The 19,888-nt window shown below is 41.0% G+C and overlaps 5 protein-coding genes across 5 annotated transcripts; 2 read left to right on the top strand and 3 right to left on the bottom strand. All coding sequences in view use genetic code 11, as the record gives it.

The window, feature by feature from the left end:
- Positions 1 to 1,402: 1,402 nt before the first annotated feature.
- EGR_00133 (Glutamate--cysteine ligase catalytic subunit) lies at positions 1,403 to 8,134 on the bottom strand (the record flags this gene model as incomplete). The annotated part of the gene is made up of 12 exons (XM_024489382.1): positions 1,403 to 1,713; positions 1,994 to 2,111; positions 2,438 to 2,637; positions 4,647 to 4,932; positions 5,508 to 5,620; positions 5,965 to 6,103; positions 6,322 to 6,501; positions 6,605 to 6,765; positions 7,047 to 7,105; positions 7,178 to 7,291; positions 7,414 to 7,605; positions 7,875 to 8,134. 12 exons carry the CDS (start codon positions 8,132 to 8,134, stop codon positions 1,403 to 1,405), a joined length of 2,133 nt encoding a protein of 710 aa, XP_024356060.1.
- Positions 8,135 to 8,659: 525 nt separating this feature from the next.
- On the top strand, positions 8,660 to 9,085 carry EGR_00132 (Cell division control protein; the record flags this gene model as incomplete). The annotated part of the gene is made up of 3 exons (XM_024489381.1): positions 8,660 to 8,711; positions 8,750 to 8,883; positions 8,915 to 9,085. The coding sequence occupies 3 exons, from the start codon at positions 8,660 to 8,662 to the stop codon at positions 9,083 to 9,085; spliced, it is 357 nt and encodes a 118-aa protein (XP_024356059.1).
- A 48-nt stretch (positions 9,086 to 9,133) lies between these two features.
- On the top strand, positions 9,134 to 10,698 carry EGR_00131 (Cell cycle control protein 50A; the record flags this gene model as incomplete). Its single annotated transcript, XM_024489380.1, has 5 exons — positions 9,134 to 9,145; positions 9,202 to 9,403; positions 9,594 to 9,917; positions 10,209 to 10,374; positions 10,680 to 10,698. 5 exons carry the CDS (start codon positions 9,134 to 9,136, stop codon positions 10,696 to 10,698), a joined length of 723 nt encoding a protein of 240 aa, XP_024356058.1.
- An 856-nt stretch (positions 10,699 to 11,554) lies between these two features.
- On the bottom strand, positions 11,555 to 15,434 carry EGR_00130 (Poly(U)-binding-splicing factor PUF60-B; the record flags this gene model as incomplete). The annotated part of the gene is made up of 8 exons (XM_024489379.1): positions 11,555 to 11,834; positions 11,942 to 11,952; positions 12,048 to 12,166; positions 12,639 to 12,807; positions 14,253 to 14,535; positions 14,667 to 14,830; positions 14,902 to 15,162; positions 15,195 to 15,434. 8 exons carry the CDS (start codon positions 15,432 to 15,434, stop codon positions 11,555 to 11,557), a joined length of 1,527 nt encoding a protein of 508 aa, XP_024356057.1.
- A 3,232-nt stretch (positions 15,435 to 18,666) lies between these two features.
- Positions 18,667 to 19,246, bottom strand: EGR_00129 (Nucleolar protein; the record flags this gene model as incomplete). Its single annotated transcript, XM_024489378.1, has 4 exons — positions 18,667 to 18,923; positions 18,951 to 18,999; positions 19,032 to 19,131; positions 19,164 to 19,246. 4 exons carry the CDS (start codon positions 19,244 to 19,246, stop codon positions 18,667 to 18,669), a joined length of 489 nt encoding a protein of 162 aa, XP_024356056.1.
- Between the last annotated feature and the right edge of the window lie 642 nt (positions 19,247 to 19,888).

Below are 19,888 nucleotides of genomic sequence, written 5' to 3'. Positions count from 1 at the left end.
AACTGCGACCTGCAAAGGCTGAAGCTCAAGGAATGTTAAACTCAGCTAAACAAATTATTGCATCATTAAACAACTTAATAGCATTTTATGTATACCTTTTTAAGAATTCTGCATTTTATGCAATGGGAATAGTAACTCAAAATCCTCTAGCATAGCTACTGCTAACACAAATATTTAATAGAATATAATGAAGTGCCTCAAGACCTCCATGCCGACAAAAGAAGACAAAATACTCGAGTGGAATATGTATTTTCGACCTACAGCAGAGACTGGCGCTGCTGGCATGACCAGGAGGTGGGGCCCCCGGCGGATGTTTAGTGATGGAGCCCTTCAGTGGCTTTTACTGCAACCGCGGTTAAAACAAACAAATAGTCTATTATAATAATTTATTTGGAAATCGGTCTAACTTACACAATTATGTACCGTTTTATTACAAGAATTATAAGCCAATCATTGTACAGCCTACTTTTCCGGAATTATTCATTAGCAAAGTAGTTTTGGGGCAATGTGAGGTGAAACGACCCTTGTTTAAATGCACAACTCTTGTGGAATCTTTGATATTGGCAGTCTGTGCTTCTGCTCAGAAGTACGACCTTGCGCTTGCATTTTCAGTCCCCCGGCATTAACTGCAAAAGATCGCTACAACCGTTAACATGACATAAGCCATCCACTCGAGTGCATTGCTTAACACTGAAACAGCACGCGAAGACCTCCTTTGACGTGTTGCTACATATCACGTCACCTAATTGTTTAGTCTGAGACCACTTGTCGTGCAACTATTGTGCAACTAGTATATGTCTTCTCCATCAGAAAAATAAATTCCACTACCGGCGTGTCAAACACCCGCGGCAACCACATCCTCACACATTTGAGGCTTACAATTTCCAATCAAACTAAGACTGCAAACTGAAAACCGCCCCACCAAAGCATTATAATAGACCTATTGTGATCACCAAACTTCGCACCCATGCTTCGCATGGGAACGAGTGAAATGCACACTCTAGTACCAAACCTTGAGAAACCTAAGGCCCGCTGATAATTATTTATTGAACTTGGTGTCTTAAGTTTAAAATTTGTGAACAAAATGAGACCTTACTGCAGCTTGAAAGCTTCATTTGTAAGCTCCGACTTACAAAAACAGGACCAGGTACCTCCATATGCATTGTTCCACTATTCGTATCCCAGAAAACCGATTAACAATGCCTGAGTAATCGTTATCTAAGAATTGTAATCGAAGGCAAGAACATAGATACGGGAGAAAAAAGCCCCTCCGCGTGGCTTGGAAAGTTGAAGTAAAAGTAAAAATTAACAGGCCTGTTGGCATTGCATGTTAAAAGATGTAAGAGCAGAAAGCCACGGAATGAATAATGGTGCAATTTGGTAGTTTTAACTGAAGCGAAGCTCAGCAGTGGCCGTAAGTGCAGCCGACAGAGGCGTAGGCAAGGCTGGCGGAGTTTCGGCCGTCCTGCTCGCCGCGCTTCATGTTGAGTGAGGTCTCCGCAGCGAGAGCCGCCTGTGAGGGACGACTACGAGTGCGCGACGACGTCATACCATGTAGCAGTATTTCTGTTCTATTTGCCTCACCGCGTGATACCGCCAGGCACTCCGCCACCACGTCGTTTGTTATACGCGCCGACACCACCGAGTCGCCACGATAATCCGGGTGGCGTTGAATCAAATAGCGCAGCCACCGCGCCGTCGTCGGCAATTCGCCTGTTAAGAGAATTCATGCGGACCTCGTTTCTGCCTTACTTCAAACCCGAAAAAACTCTAATGACGTACTCCCCAACTTCCGTTAACGATTGTACCCTATTGCATATTTCAACTCTATCGAGTGGGAGTTCAGACAATTATCTCTATTCGCTAAATCTATAATGCGCAGTCAAATTCAGATTTATAGCATCGATCAGAACATTAAAAATAAGTGGATGAAGCAGGAACGCCAAATGGTGATTCGAATCAAAGGAACTGCACTAGGACAAGAAAGGCAAACCTGAAGCTCTGCGTGAGATGAGGCTCAAGTACTGGTGGATGGAGAAGGCGGTGTTCGGATCAATTTCGATCATGCTGAGATAGTGTCGAATGAGCGAGATTAAGCCAGGGAAAGTATCCTACAAAGTGCATTGCAGACAAATGGTCAGCGATGAGTTGAGTCATTATATTGCCTTGAATAATGGGCATATGGCTACAAATGACAAGGTCAGTAAAACCAAACCTAGCCTTCCAAAATGAAAACTCTAGGATCACAGTTGACGACCAACAGTGAAGATTGACCTATCGGTATGGCATAAAATACACATTTATAGCTCCACTCATTCAAAGCCTTTCAACTCAAAGGACTTGGAAACACGCCCATGCGCTGGTACAGTTCGCCTGCCTCATAGGCCCACATTTTCGTGGGAGGCTATTGCCTCGTCACGCTTAGAGCAGGACTCACACTGCCGTTGATGATTTCATTGATGGTCATGGCGGTGTAGCTCTCCTCCGGTTCGACCGAGCATGTAAACGCCCCATCGCCATTGGAAGCCTGAGAGGAGGAGCTGGAGCTTAAGAAGTCACCGGCAATAAGATCCTCGCTGAAGTTCTGTGAGCGCCGGATTCGACGACAGGCCTCGACAGCCGCCTCCTTAGTCTTGCCTTGGGGAGGGGATCACAAACATAATTAAAATCACAAAAACCAGGAAAAGCTGCCAAAATTCAAAAGATTCCACTACCTTGACAATCAGAGCAACAACTTATGATCATCCATGATATTAAATATGAGATTGCGACAGTGGATAGCATAAACAGAGAAAACAGCTCAAATTACTGACTGACAATGTTTAAAATGGCAACCCGATTGAAGCTGCAGAGAACAACAAAGATGACAATAATGGGGATAAACTAGACAATTTGTCAATCTACACTTAAGGGAAATTTTATGCAACGATGGCGAAACCGTATTTACACAAAAAAGAATTGACAATGCATCATGACACAGAATGCAAACAAAGAGCCGAAAGTAATGACGTAGTATTAACCGTAAGCTGGATAGCACCCCCGGAAGATCCACGATTTTGACTGACTGTTTTAAATTCGCTTTGCAATATAACTAGCATGAAGATTTAAAAACTTGCTATCAGACATATACAACTGAACGCACAAACAACCTCCACTCATCTTGTTACTAAGCCATCTTTCAATCGGCTGAGGTGAACGCTAAGCGCTGCGAGGAGACCCGCATTTAATAAGGGGGCCGGTTATCGAACAGAAAGACGAAGACTGCAAAGTGAGGAAAGTTAACTAGTTTTTTAAAGAGGTTGGGGCACAACTCGGTGGTCAAACACCAATTTGAAAAGCAAACAGATGATTTTTTAAAGTATGGTGATGAAAAATGACAGTATATTGTCTCATAAAGAGTTTTCGTGAAGTGGTGGACGACCGAACTTGAATAACCACAACAATATGCACCAAGTGAGCTTCAACAACAAAAAAATACTGATTTTACGGAAAGGAGCTGAATACATATCCACCAGAAAAATTAAGTTTAAAAAATTGTAATAAGTTTGGCCTGAACAAACTCGCTGTTTCACAATTGACGGGGATTAAACTAGACCAAACTAAATTGCAGCTACATGTCTAACACTCCGAAGAGTAACAAATTGGACTCAAGTTTTATTGAGGCTACGGTAGACAGCAAATATCAGTGGCATACCTAAATGGCTAAATACATGAAACAGTTAAATCTAGCTGTTGCAAACTGTCAATTAGCTTACTAAGTCTAGTTGTAAGCCATATAAATATTTGAACCTACAGAAATCGCCGCTGCATGCTACAGCACACGTTTCGCTTGAAACCGAAAGCCCTCACATATGTATTGCAGGACAATTGCCAGGCAAGTTAGCATGTAATTGGATTTCCACATATGATGCCCATTTACGACAAATGCATGAAATGATAAAGGAATGCACCCTGAGAAAAACTCTTCCATATCAAAAAGAACAAACTTAAGAGGCATCTGGTTGACTAAACCCTACAAAGCGGAGCAAGTGATAGTTACCAAGTAGAAGGTTGGTAGTTACACCTCCCAAAACAAACGGCTTTGAATTTTGAGGGTTTCTTCAATAAGTATATGTAGGCAAGACATAAATATAATGTCAAGCCATAATGTTATTTCTAAATCACTTTGAAATTGCCCCAAACGTAACAGAGGTAGAAATATATCGCTAGTACAATTTGAACATCCATACAAATACTTTTAATCCAATTATTGGTGCAATGAGCCCGGCATACATCAAAGGTAAGTTTTGGAGCATGGCGGCACTTGAGAATACCCCGACCCTCCGTCGGTTAGTCCAGTGCATACCATACATGACAGAATTTAAATGTATAACTATACCTTGTGGACTTGCATAAAGCATTTCAATATCAAAATCAATAACATAAATGATCCATGTTAACATTGAAAACAGATCGTCGAAAGCCTTACGCTTTTGCGCACTTTATGAAGCCATCTAATCCAAAAACATTCGAATACGATTTTAAGCGAGAATACCAAATGCCCCACCCCCAAACCCCATACATAATCAACAGTCGCGTTGAACGAGATCAGGAGACCTGCAAATAACGAGCAGTTTTAGAACTTACTTAAGGCGAAGGGTACATACCATAAAATATAAGATCACCGCGCCTAAAATGAAATCTCTCCCGATTTACGGCGTCACGCTTGACAGCATTTCGCATGTTCTCCTCCACCCTGGAGATCGGAATAAGGAAGTTAAGCTTGAGCGAGAGAATGGTGCGGGTGAGCAGCACCACAAAAGTTGCAAATGCTGCGTTCTCAAAATCCGTTAACTGAACTTCCATGGGGCGGAATTCGACCCGCCAACCAATGTCAGTGTTGGGAGGAGGTGGTTTAAATCGCATTGATTGCCAATTGGTGGATTGAATATTCTTAAAGCACACAAAACCGAAGAAATATCAGAATATTTAACATCGCTACCAGTACCTATTATGTTTCTCTGTTTACCTATCCCTATGGTACCCTACACGATTAATTTATTAGATAGACATTTCCGTAACAAACTCCTCAGCTTTAGCAAAGATTTGCGGTCTACCAGTTTCATCAAGATTATGGCCGTTGTCTATATTAACAATAATATCGTTTGAAAATAATAGAGTATCACATTTGTGTAGGATTTACATAATCGTTTGCAGACTACGATGGACATATGGATCTTTACAGAAATTTCTGAATCAGATCATTCTGAAGCATTCCAGGATACGTTGCCAACACTATTTTGAATTCACTATGCCTCCACAAGCAGGCGTTAGTGTGCTTAAATGTCAGAATCATTTGATATGAAGCCTTTCCTAAACAGTTCTCACAACTTGACATGGCTTTGTTTAAAAGTAATTTTTTTGAAAAATAGACAATAGTACATTGAAAATATCGAAACTATTAACCAAACTAGGCGACTATGGAAGGCGAAGGCACATTGTGAAAAGGTAGGTAGAGAAACCAGTACCTCAAAATGGTCGGTGTCATCTTCATCGTGACATTGAAGTTTTTCAGCGTAAAGCGCAATAGGATCGCGAATAAAGAGATGGGCGATGTGTCGGGCCAGAACATCGTCGATTCCTACGGCCCATAAGCACACTAGTAAACTCTCCAGTTTAGTCATCGTAAATTAGCTGAGGTTGTGTGAGCATTTAAGTGTTAGGTATCAAATGACGAGTTTGAAAAGCAACAACACCCCAACGCGAACTCTTCTGAGACCAAATTGAATAAGCGGAAAAATGCATTAGCATAAACAACGTTTCGATAAGGCCTAGTGAGTGATCTATTTAGGCACAGAAGGCAATTTCAAAATGATTCATTTTTACTGAGTTTATGTCCACCAGAAGCAGACCGTCACAGACCGTCATAATTAATCAATCAAACTTAGTACGCAAAACAACAGAATATTTTACTAAAGGATTTACCAGCAGCTTGCAGTTCAGCGTAGATTTCACAATCATATGGAATGCTTGTGTCGTTATAGGCGCCCCCTTCAGGTGAAATGTACGCTGACACGGAATCGTACCTTGATTTCTGGATCCTAAATCTATCATGTTCCAGTGGCTGAAATAAACACCGAGTAATTAATTTTTAAAGGCAATTACCTCTGAAACATCTATACAGTTGTACTGCAATAATTTAAACAGCGTGAACGAAAAATCCGAATGAAACAAATGAAATATTCACTAAACACAAAACGTCAACCGTAGCCCTGAAATGGTATGTTAAACCAGATTGAGCACATAAACAGTAGTTGGATGAGTAACGAAAAAAGGTAACACCTTGAATCCACGCTCTTCCTCTGTTCGATCATCCACAGACGCGGAAATAATATCCCAGCGGCAATCCGTGTCAAGCAGGTAGCCCCTAATGGCTGGCGTTGCCGCACTCAAAGCCATCATCATAGGGCATATTGTGGTCAATTGGTCATACAACATACGCGCCTCTGATATACAGCAACCCTATTTTTTTGAAAGCTCAGATGAAGGTCAATAGAGTAAAATATCATTAAAGTGCTTGAACCAGTGATCAATCTTAACGAAACTGGGACATTACAAAACTTACCTGAAAGGTGACTTGAAGGCAACAACATCCCATACCAAAGCCCATAGCGTCCATATATACATGATCAGGAAGAGCATCAGAAGAAGCTGAAGTATCGTTTGGATCATGAAGAGCGGAGAAATCTTCGACAAACGGTTTTGGTGTGCTGTTATCATGGAAAACTTGAAAGTTGTCGAAAAAGGAATATTAGTAGGCATTACTCGATATAACACTCATTAAACCGCAAAAAGCCTAGCTTTGCTGGAAGCTACTTGCTGAATTACGCAAAGTTCCAGCTTTACGTATAATACAACTACGAAAGTTTATTCAATAAAGAGGCAAATAAAACCTTCAAATATTAGCAGTAAATAAGGGAAAAGCATAGGTAAATCTCTGAGTACACGAACAACTATGAACGCAGAAAAATGACAATTTCCCGTAGCTATACGAAAAGCACAATTACTTGGCACATTAATGGCAACCTTCGAACCCCTGCGCTCTCGTATGTTACGGGTCAGCACTCTAAAGAAAAGTAGATATTAATGCGCAAAGTTCGTTAAAAATTCACGTATACACGTTTGACTTGAAACCCACTTAAAGCGCGGGATTGAATCATTTATTGCTTCTTCAGGATAAAATAGACTTCGAGAGGCTCCTTTTGTGGGTGTTGGACGAGTAGGTGGAAACGTGAAGTCAGGACACCCAAGTCTAAAATTATGAATCAGATTGAACTTACAAAATTTCGACCACTATGTAAAGAGATAACGCAAGCAAATATAGGAAAGTTATTGTTGGAATTACATCATTGTTCTGATAAAACAGACGCAAACCTAGGGAAGGCTGATAGGCATATGATATAGCAGTTCTCTGGAAGGCGTTTTTGAACCTGTTCGCGACGCATTTGCATATTGAATTCAACGGTATTCATGTATTCTGGCAAATGACCAAAAGGTTTCCCTGGTGTTCCTTCAATCATGTATGCAGCATACTCAGGTCTCCATAATACATCAACCTGATTCCCACTAAGATAAAAGAAGTGTTTAATCGAGATTCAACTTGCCAGTCAGAATGATGAGAAATCATGCCAAATTCCTCAATCAACCCGCTACCATACCCGTCCATAGCTGTGACCTCATTACATAAATGCTAAAGATTTCTTTCGAACATAAACGTTGACAGTACTATACCAATTACATCTACCACGAAAGCCGATTTGCTGTGTAAATGTAAATACATCGCACGTGACAGAGCACCAGAGAACTCGTGAATACAAATCAAGCAGAAATCTTACGTTGGTAACTTATTTTCTTCCCACCGCATATAAGGAACGAGTTCTGAAGCTATCAGCAGAACCCGGGTATCCTTCGTTTTAGGATCGATGTGAATTAAAGTGTACTCAATCTCATCACCGAAATACAGAGCGGCACCAGTTGACTTGGAAAGCTTATGGTACTGGCGGATAAACTGCTCCACACCTAGCCTGCGGACCAAGGGGGCATACTTCTTAGTTTCAGGCCAAGAGAGAGGCACACCGGAAGTCATCAAGACCATCTTGACACCGAGCACCGAATACGAATATGTGAATTGCATCTACTGGTATAAACAAAATTGAAGGACACATAAAATATGCTGTTTATTGCATGAACCAACGGCACATATATTAGTAAGCAACATGTTTTTTAGGGGGTAAAAGATCTTTGCCACAAATGGAAGGAATATGCTGATCCAAACGTTTATGTATGATTGAAATCTGATGACAATTTTAGCGAACCGCACTGGTTCACTTGCTGAGAATTTTAAATGATGGTGGCTGGCGTAATTCAAACTATCAGTGCTTGAAGAATTTAAATCATCCACTACAACAAACTCTATTACATCTTTAAATTGAGCCATGCTAAAAACATCAAAATTAATATTAAAACGCATGGCAGAGGAATTCTTTAATGGTATGATGCCGTAATGCATGGCATGGAAACCGCTCCATCAATTTTACCCTAATCTGATGCTAAACTTACTGTCTTAAGTACTCCGTTTGACTCTTATTGGATTATTTTGCGTATCTTGTCTTAGCCATCAATGTCGGCGGAAGTTGAAGACGGGGACGTTCCGACATCAAAAAAACCGAAAGGTCTGTTTTGTCTTCGTTGTTGTTATTGTATTTTGTAGAATCGAGGTTTTACCAGCAGAAACTATGGGCATGGCAGCCTATTCTTACAGCCAGTAACATATGTCCCTACTTCTACATTGTTGCCATCCTATTTATTCCTCTCGGTGCCTTCTTTTTGGCTACATCTAACGGGGTAGGTGGTGTATTATAGTGGCTAAATTTAGGTTACCGAAATTTCCATTCCATATACTCATTGCGTCTCGCTGAATTCCGTGGGAACATCCTGTGCAGAACATGTAAAAGATCCATCATTAGGACTTTGCCGATGCCGAGTTAATTTCACATTAGATGCAGATTTGCAGGTAAAACTATTCCAAAACCGCCTTTTTTACTAGAGTTTTATCTGCTGTGTGGATTTTGACATCTAAAAATTGCTTGCGAAGATGAAGCATTCTGTAGACATGTTAAAACATGCTTATCACTTCTTCAATTACTTATTTTGTACTTAAAGGGGCCATTGTATGTCTTTTATGGACTAACAAACTTCTTCCAAAACCACCGTCGATATGTCATGTCTCGTGATGACGAACAACTCAACGGCAAGCCCATTACCGTTCCCAGCGTGGATTGTGAACCATATCGTTACAATGTTGTGGACGGTGTCAAAAAAATAATCGCTCCATGCGGAGCAATAGCTAACAGTTTGTTTAATGGTGAGACCATTGGGCAACAATCTTTTATAAGGTTCCACTGCTAGTAATAACTGGCTAAAAAAAATCCGATGGCATATTATTAAGTTCAACTTTATCCTTGATAGTAAAGTTCCCATCATTTAGTAATTATGCCAATTCTTACAAGCATATGCAACACGACGAATGAATGTTTGTTCGTACTATTTTTTAGATACTTTTACTTTAAGGCTAGTGCAAAAGGAAAATAAAAGTAGCGTCCTTGTTGAGTTTTCAATGGATAACATAGCTTGGAAGTCGGACCGAGACGTGAAGTTCGGACGGCCCGCTTCGTGGGATAACACGACCAAGCCCATTAATTGGCCCAAGCCCGTGCAGAATATCAGTGCAAACGCTTATTCCGGATTCTCCCAATTGCTTGTTTGGATGCGAACAGCAGCACTTCCAAATTTCCGCAAAAATTATGCTGACATTATCCATAAAGGTGCCTTCGCTAATGGTCTCCCGGCTGGATACTATGAAGTAGATGTTGATTATTGTAAGTGATTTATCGGAAGGTAGTGCTTTTTGCCATTACCCTAAATACTTCATATATTGGCTGTATTTTTGTTAGTTTCATCATTTTAGTAAATTATTTCTTAACTTGGAATGGAAACATGGAATTATGCACAAAACCGTTTCCAAGTAGAAATGGATATCTTCTATTTTTTGGGTTCTATCAATTGATGATCTAGTGTTTTTTTTTCAAAATCTCTGTGCCCTAATGTCACTAAGCTTCATTGTTTTAAGTGGATTGAGATCATTCTCTGCAAACGTTGTTTTTTTTTAGCGTATCCAGTGACCCAGTTTAGTGGAACCAAACGATTTATTATCTCACAGGCCAGTTGGTTGGGTGGCCGCAACCCGACATTGGGTATTGCTTACATTGTCGTTGGTTGTATCCATGCCGTTCTCGCGGTAATCTTTACCGGAATTCACTTTCATTTGCGCAGAAGGTAAGTTTGTGGGTTATCATTTTAAGAAGTCAGACCTTCGCGACCGGAATAACTGTACTAGACAATGGATTTTGACTTTTCTTTATTTTCGTTTCGTTCATGATCATTGTCTTGTCTCTTTATTGCTTGTTATGCGAAATATTGAACTAGCCTAATGTCCCTACCACCATTAATCTGCATAAATTTCTGAATCTTGCTGTACAAGAGTTGTCTATTGGCGTTTGAAGCTTTTCGAGTTATTGATGTCGCCATCAAACAAACTCATGTATCGAGTGCATCTGAATCGCCTCTTTTTGCCGTTACAGGCGACGGGGAAGACTCTGAGTGAATTCTGCTCGGTTGCGGCTGTGAACTGTGCACCCTGACACGATCATGCCCATTGAATTTTCATTTCCCTCATTCCGCTTTGTACAATTTCTCCTACATTTGCGATGGTACCTATGCCATGCCTCACCGCCTTTGATTATCCACTGTATTCATGTACGATGATAATCAAATTTGCATGTATCCACGTCCCTTCAAATTGAGTAATTTTCTGTCGTAAATGTCACAACCTTCAGACGACAGTTTTTCGATCCCAGGTACACGTACGAGGTGGCGTCGGGACCACACCGTGCTTCAAGGCTATTGCGAATACGCCCCGCTTGGGTCAATGACCTCGCCATCAGCACCTAGAACTCCTTAACTTTCATGGTAATGTAAAAACCCTACCACGGGGGTGCCGTTTCTGTGAGGGGGTCTTCAGTATCGTTTAATACAAAGAGTAGCAGGTCAACCCCGGAAAACATGGAGGTATTGCTCACCACTCGGTGATGACTACGAGTCTACTGGCATCTCAGACTAGTGTACCCCTCTTCCGGCCCATTAATTGCATGCACTAAGTGCAAAGACAAGATTTAATAATTTACAAGGTGGAGCATGTTCACGCAGCAGCGACAAATGCTACACAAACAACTTACTCCACAGGACCCCCACGCCCACCACACCCCAACCTAGTAGAATACCATAAACTCCTGATAAAGCATCAAAGATGACCAGATGATTCCATAGCTCACAATATTATTATTACAATAAGCTGCCGCAGTTAGTGGCGAGCAACATCGCGACTACCGGTGGTGTGATAATTGTATGTACATGGGACAGAGCTGCGCAGGAAGGCAACAATGCAGAGCAATCGCCGCTAAAGATCGAGTTTACGCATTTGGAACTCCTCGTCGGGATAAAGACGAGCCACGATTTGGTGGCCATCGAAGAAGCGCCCATTAAGCGCCTGCACAGCATTAACAGCGGCGTCGTGACTATCAAAGTTCACGAAGATGCGCACCGCTAAGCTATCAGTCATCACGTGTACGAAGACGCGCAGAACCTCACCAAAATTTCTGCACTCCTCTGCCACCTCCTCCTCTAGGTAGGCGTCCACTTCCTCCGCCGCCGACACCATGTTCTCCAGCAGCACCACTCTTTTGCAAGGTCAAAAAGAAGGGTTAATTATCACACACAATAATATGGTCCCCCTAGGATAACTAAGAAACCGTTTCAGAAGAAAAGTAGGTTTGAAAATGTCTACTTATGGTGACGCTATGATGATAATATTAGGGACTGCAAAAATTCGTTTTATGTAGTGAGAAAATATTTTAGTGCCTGGAAAGATCATCCGGGTGAACGGGTGATACAGCAGAAGGAGAGTAGGCGTCCTGAATTCCTTTACTGCCGGCATCTTGCGGGCGCATTGTTATGGCAACATCATCCTCATCCCAACGGGCGCCAGCCGTGGCTGACTGGGATTCAGGCGCTGCGAAACAATTAAGGAAAATAGTAGGATTAGTAAACCATAGTTTTGGTGATGATGCTATCATTGACGGCTAGAATTGAGTGCAAAAGTGTATTCATTGAAAATATTTCTGCGTGTTGCTATTGCAAAACTTCACAGGCGCAAAATCTATCTCACACGGTTATCCCAAAACCTGAAAACTCCTCGGAGAGACGTCGAACCAAACGTACTATGAGATTGGTAATATTACACACTTTACCATTATAACCGAGGTTACGAAGGAGGGACAAAATGAAGTTCTTTAGTGTTCCTACCGGATACAAACTTTGGGACGGGAATGGACTTAAAGAAGTAATAAGTGGTAGTTAAGACAAGCAAACCTATGGCCATAAGTGGGCGTGGAGGTACATCAAACGTCCTTAAAATGACCCAGATTACCGGTGATATAAACTTGCGGTGAAAAGTGGAGAGAAGGGCGTCACACAAGACTTACCAGGTACAGCTGAGGGTGGTGGGAACGCCACTGAAAGAGGAGCCGCAGCAGGGGCCACAGAGGGCACGAAGACACCTGGAGGCGGCACGTGCTCTCCAGAGCCCCAACCCGAGGAGAACCCAGAGGGGCCTGATGGTGCGGACACCGATGTTCCCACCACCGGTGCTGACTGTTAGATAGGAGGTATAAAAGATGATAGCTCGCTGCTATCGCATAAATAACGATTATTCGGCTAACTTGCGCTGTGGAAATAAGTTTAAAAGGAACTATCAGATAAATCGGCAACGACCAATTGCTTCAATCAAGAAAACAGTAATTTAAATAATAGGAATTCTGTAGTTCCAATGAGAATGATGCTTCGCTTTTAAACCGGAATCAAATAATTAAACGACGATTCATGAGAACGATACGTTAGTGGGAAATAAGAAATGATTAGTCCGATACATTTAATCGGAAATCTCATTTTTAAACTATAAATGTGCATTTTTAAAGATATTAACTATAATGTACCCGTAGGCCACGGTTTAGGAGGCACGCAAAACGACAGATGTAGAAACAAAATGGTGGCCTGCTTATCGTGCCAGAATCACATGACGCACACTGCTGCTAATATTGAATACCCTCATCTGAAAGTAAATTATTTAGCTAAAGACAAAAGTGCAGGATTAGACTGAACACGAAAGAAATATCCAGCGTGGTTAGCATCTGGGTTGCTTTGCGTTACACAACTGAAGTGGTGTAAACAAAGGATAAATTCGTTTCGGTGTGGGATAAAATTATCTCACGAACGCATGTAGAAACGATACCTTAAGAAAGGGGAAAAACCAGCATTCCGAATATGAACTGTTCTTAAATTCTACCATATTTTAATAATATTTCAAAGGGAGATCTAATACTGATCGCTGAACTTAGAATTTCACCTAATCAGATCAGGGTTCAAATAAAGCACCACTGATATGAGGATCATGGATCACAGCAACAAGGACATATGAAGAACTAAAATTGGTCAGGAAGGAGGATAATTACCAGAAGGACATTGGTGTGTTGGTATATTTCAATAGCGAGCACGGACCGTTAAATATCTTGAAAGTTCCTCAAAATTAAAACATGACTTGCTTCATATCAAAGGTAGTTTTTAAGTATACAAATCCGTTAACTTGATAAGGCGCGGTATTCAAAATAGATTATAAAGCAAATGCTTCGTAAAGAGTAGTTATAGCCTAAAATTTTCGAAACGAATTTCCATAATGCTAATGCATCAAAGGACAAGATACAAATTTCAACCAATTTCCCTGAAATTCGGAAGAAAGTGTTCTAATTCGTTCTTATGCAAAGGGTTAAAAACGGCAAAACTACTAAAGTTCATCAGTAGAGAGAAAACAATAAGAAACTTAAAATACTTGAAGGAAGGCACAAAACCAAAAAGTGGATTTTAACTCAAATGAGCATGACGTTAGAAATAAAACAAAAGAGAGCAGACCACAGAACGAAATCCACGATCCTGGCATTCTTGCCGGCTGTTAAACGTATTCATAATCAAAAATTTAAAAGCCAAACCTCAGTATGTGCTCCAATGAATAATGTGATTTTCGTCAGGAGAGAGCGGAAACTTACAGGATGAGAGGAGCTAGAGGCATTCTCATTCTCAAGAGCTGAGACGCGTGCAGTAATAGATGCAGCCGCGGCCGCAACTGCAGCAGATGGAGGCAAACTCGAGGACGAAGATGTGACACTCTTCGGTGTAATGGCACGACCAACTCGTAGTAGTGTATGCGCTATTTCAAACCCATTCATATTAGTCACAGCGGCAATTGCTGCCTCCTCTGTTTCGAACTCGATCCACCCATATCCCTTATGATTTATCTCTGGCTGACCAAATTTCACATCCGGCTCCAGACTATAATAAAGAAGTTAAAGTAGAACTCTGCTACTTGCAGAAGGGTATGAATGGACTTTTGTAGCAGACATAAAAACAAACAAATCATGCTTTATAATGAGTAGTAGCAAGTGGTATTCATTAGCACTCACATGCAAGATTTTACTGTCCCAAAAGCTTCAAACACGGTTTGGATATCCGCCTCAGACAGCTTAGGGTGAACTCCAGCAACGTATATTCTACATTTATTCGACGGATCTTGGCGCAGCTCCGCTTCCAATGTAGCTGTTTGAGGCGCATTACTAGGTCGACCAACCTCAATATAGATAACACAATTGGGAGGCAAATTTCCAATTGGTCGAATCAGTCAAGCACCATTAAACTCACCTTAATTCCTCGTCCAGCTATCATAAATCCATTCATTTGCTCAAGGACAAGAGACGCCGCCTCAGGAACTTCGAATTCAACAAAAGCGAAACCTTTATGTTTTTGCAAAGCACTATCCCAACTTAGTGAAATAGACTTAATGGGCCCATATGGTGAAAAGGCTTTACGAATTTCTTCTTCACCAATTTCAAAACTTATAGACCCCACATAAATACGACTAAGAAGGACAAGAGCTTGCGTTTGTTTGATATTATTGATATCCTAAGCAGTTATAAACGATTTAAAAGGCAAACCTGAGACTGCAATTGAGACATTTGTTTGCGCACAGCATTTTGGATACTTTGCTCCAAAGCATACTTCTTGGCCCTTTCTACAGCGAATTTCTGTTCATCGGATAACGCAATCAACGTAAAAGGAGCCACTTCCTTAATATCTTTTCCAAATACAATAGGTTCACGTGTCTCCGAAGTCCCATTCGATGTCACAGATTTACGGTACGCATTTATGTAGGCTAAATCGTCAACATTAAACATTTCTTAATAATTCCAAAATAGCCCCAAGGGTGAAAACACAATCAAATAGACCAATAGATATGGCAAGGATATGAGAACCAATAGCTGAAAAGTAACCTTTGTTTTAAATTGCATCCACTGCAGAAGAAAAAATAGGCGGACTCTGATCACAATGAATACGTATGATTATGTTATTTTTTCCTGGTCGCTTAAAGCTAGATTTTATTTTGTGGAACTAAGCCCTCTGACCTCTTCTGAGCTGAATCTTCGTACCCTCAGAAGACCCAGGCTGACTTATTTTTATAATGTCTATTGGTTAAAGTAAACGGGGCAGTGGGTACAATGTTAGGAAAGTTTTGGCATACAACTTTTTCTCCGGGTTGTGGGGCGTTGACACCTTTTCACGTATGAGGTTCGATTCGTCCGTCCGCCTCCTCCCTAAAGCGAACATTTAAACAGCATAAGCATTACACTTACAAGTGTTCCTAGGGTATTTTAACACTTGGGCTCGGTAATGATCTATGCTATTTATTTCATAAATTTTTTTATATCAAATATGCAAACGACCTGAAATGTCTACTAACACACTACAAATGTATCCGTCCTGCACATTCTGAACGGTGATGGTTGTACGCTCGAGCACACCTTATTGTAATACGGCAGTGCTTTATCCCCCGGTATTGGTGAAGCACCACTTTTGTACTTTGAACTAGCCCCCTTGTACCTCGCTAGTTGGGCTGGCCTTTTGGGCCATGCCAATAGCCCAGACACCTTCTCCTTGCTGAATACATGTATTCTGCCCGAGTATTGTGTCTTCTTTTGTCTTCAGGGAGTCTCCGGACGCCATATTATGATATTAGAGTTATAATGTAGATCTGTGGTAATTTCTAAAATAAAATTCAGCCTTGTCATAGATCTATAAAAACAAAGCTTTAGTAGATTAAGAAACTCTGGGCTTTTTTTGAAGCCTTCCTACGGTTTTCGGTTAATTATGGAAGATACATTTAGGGATCAATCTATCTCGCTTTTAGACTTCCCTAACGACAACTAAAAACACATTGCTCAAACGAAATATATTTATGAGTAGTTTAATGTCCTACAATGCATCGTCTTCTGCAAAGCTGAAGCTGTGGGGCGAGGCTCCTCGGTCTCCGCTTCCCGATTCCTAGCGTTCCTAGACATGCCCGGTCGGTTTGCTTTGGTTATCTTTATTAAAGACGACAAGATGTATAGGGAAAATACAATATTCAAGAAGGAGGGGAGCCGCAGTCACTAGGTAAGGGAGAGGGCGATCCAGTTACAAGGTTCGAATTTCCTGATTGCCTCCTCCCTGAAAGGCACATTAAAACAACATAAGTATTACAAAGCATCTCAAAGGTTTAATAGACCATTTCTAGTTATGGTATTGGAATATGTTAGGCCTGTACGTCCCTAGTCTACCATTGACCAAATCTTCTTTTTTTATATTCATTTATAAATGTTCCGATTTCCTGATTGTTGTTTTATTTTTTGTTGTATTTATGTACGTTGCACAAATTGCATGGTGCGCCCTGAGTCATTCCTGAGGACGAAAAAGCTTAATGCTAGGACAGAAGATGTGTTGGCAACGTATCGAATCGCTGAGGTACTACCGGCATGGAGCGAAGGCCACGCCATCGGGCGCAATCCCAATAGTGGTGCCCTTCGGTGTCTGGGCAACCAAAACGAAGAGTTAAAAAACAAGATAATACATATGGATTTTCTGGTGTATCCTGATTCGGCACAATATCCAGCTCGACGCATATTCTATGTTTATATTACGGTCGCACCGTTACCTTATTCTTTCTTACGAATAAGATTGTCCCGAAAATTATCTGGAATGTTCGTTCCGATAACTCTGTACCATACATTTGCATTATACAGGTAGCAATCAGAATAAGACTTGTTAAGCAATATGTCTCTTCATTCTCTTTTATTAGGCATTTGTTGTCTTTAATGTGATGTTAATCCGAGCGATATTTGCAATCCGTAGGCAGGCTATCGTATGGATATATTTATTACCTGAGTACATGCCAACGGTCACTTCTTATCGCAATTTTACTCTTTTTTGAAGTGAAGGGGGACTGTAGAGTCATATTATTTGGAGTTTGAGGAACTTCTAGGAAAAATTCTTGATAATTTGTTTGTCTGGGATAATTACAGTGCCTGTTCCCATCGGGATATAAAGGAAGTAGCTTTTCTCACTCAGTAATTGTTACACTAAATGCAGCGAATGGGTTTTTTACTAGACTTCGTTACTAAAACTAAACAGTAGCTATTTGTCGAATATGATTCACTTTGTTTGCTGGCTGGTGGTCTGTTGTTCATGCCGAAACATAGTTTATATCGCGGTGTCGACGGCCATTCAGCTCCGAATCCTGATGCTTAGCTGGAAAGTTTTCCCTATCATACTTAACAGTTGCGTAGTTCAAATGTTCATAATCTCAGCATAGTCACTTAGTTACTATCTAAGCCATCGGCGTATTTCTTACTTCAGTGATCCAGTGTAGACGGGAGGTATGCCCAGCATTCTGCGAGTATTCTCACGCTGCAAATTACTCCCAGTATGCGGCGCTTTTACTTTTCAGATCGGGGAAGCTCGCCAAAACCATAATATTTGCGACATTGTGGAAGAAACGTCAGTTGACTTCCCTCACGTTTTCTACCACTGGGAAAGAATACGCCATCTGTCGAACAGTTTTCAATGGGTAGCCACCGTCGGCAACATACAAATCCCCTGCTGAACCGTCACTACTACGTTTTGCCTGCCCAGCCTTATTCATTCCTACGCTCTACGGTGCTATGGCCCGCATTGCGCACACGACATACTTCAGCAACCTCATACGGCGGGGCCGAACAGTTTCTTCAAGACCATTGTAACTGAAGTTTTTTAGCGTCCAATTCCAAACATCTTAGGATTTGGAAACATAACGAACACTGAAAAGCTGCTGCTCTCCGAAGACAACACCTTTAGTCATAAGCCGTTCAACCAACTCGACTTCGAATACGACATCACCAAATCATGCCTCTCACGAACTACGGCGAGGACGGCTACACGAAAACACATTAGAGAATTACTGCACCACACATGATCGTCCTGTATTTATTTAAGAGATAGTAATAAGTTTAAGCTTCAAAAACCTATTTTAATTCATAATATTCGGTCTACTCTTGCCAATTATAAAATGGAACTTGAAAAGGCCAACTGGAAGTAGAGGTACAGTGTGCAAAACAATCATTCATACAGCTCTAAAACATGGAGATTGTTGTCGGATTTATCCTTTAAATACCGCGGATAATACTTGGACTCTCTGAAAATCCTTATCATTCTTTCGATCTGGGTTGGGGTCAGCTGGTAAACGTTCCTTGAGTCGCGGCACATAGCACCATAGTCCTCGCCATAGAGCTCCAGTAGATATATGCAAAATATTCTGTCGTCTTCCGAAATAAATTTCTCGCGTTTTCTCTTAGACTTTCTCACGTTTTTTAATTCTATGCATTAAAGAAATCAAACAGTACCTCTTATAACATTTGGGTCAGCTAGTCCCTCAACCTCATCCTTTCGACCCTAGGAAAAATTTGCTATTAAGAAAATACTACTGTGTTGCAAGTGCTTTCATTTGGATCAAAGACCAATCCAATTCGGTTAAAATTCGCCCTGATAGAGAGACGGTCATTCCATGACTTCCTGATGATTGAACTAAAGGTGTCAGGCGGTAGCGATCAAAATACTTCTGAATAATGAAACGTTTCTTTTTTTTACGCAGGCTTTTCCTACGATTCTTTCTATAGTCATAGGCATTCTTCCTACCCATAACACACCGAAAACCAACCAGCTCGAGTATGCCTCCAATTGACTTTGTGGACAATCGATTAATTGAAACAAAGCTGCCCTAAGATGGACATTTTAGAATAAAGGATCGTTTTGTGCAACTTTTAACCTAACGTGAAATACGCTGTAAAAAAATTAATACAGTTAAAATAACCGAATAGAATCAAAATGACTTCCGAAAAAACTTGTGAAGTTACGACTGTTGGGTAGCAATAGATATTTTGCGAAGAAAGATTAGAGTAAAACTAGAACACTGTGCCTTTTAATTTTTTTTAGCTTTTTTGCGTGCTTTAATACGACACAAAAAATGTATTTCTATTACTCTCTATTGGCTACTGATTGAATCAAGCCTATTTTGATACAGGCTGATATTTGGCTAAGTGAGTTTAACATCCCTTGTGTAGCGTCCCGGGACTTCGTGAAGACTAAAGAAGCCAAAATACTCTGGCAGAATATATATTCAGCGCAGCGAAGGTGTCTGGGCTATTGGGATGGTTCGAAAGGCCAGCCCACCCAGCGTGGTACAAGAGGGCTAATTCAAAGAACAAAGGTGGCGCCTCACCAATGCCGAGGGATAAACCACTATCGTATTACACTTGAGCTTTAGCCTTTGTAGGTCGCATTT

Source organism: Echinococcus granulosus (assembly GCF_000524195.1).
Source record: "Echinococcus granulosus chromosome Unknown EG_S00001, whole genome shotgun sequence".
Lineage (NCBI taxonomy): Eukaryota > Metazoa > Platyhelminthes > Cestoda > Cyclophyllidea > Taeniidae > Echinococcus > Echinococcus granulosus.
Note: the sequence above shows the minus strand (reverse complement) of the source record. Positions and strands in the feature narration are given on the sequence as shown.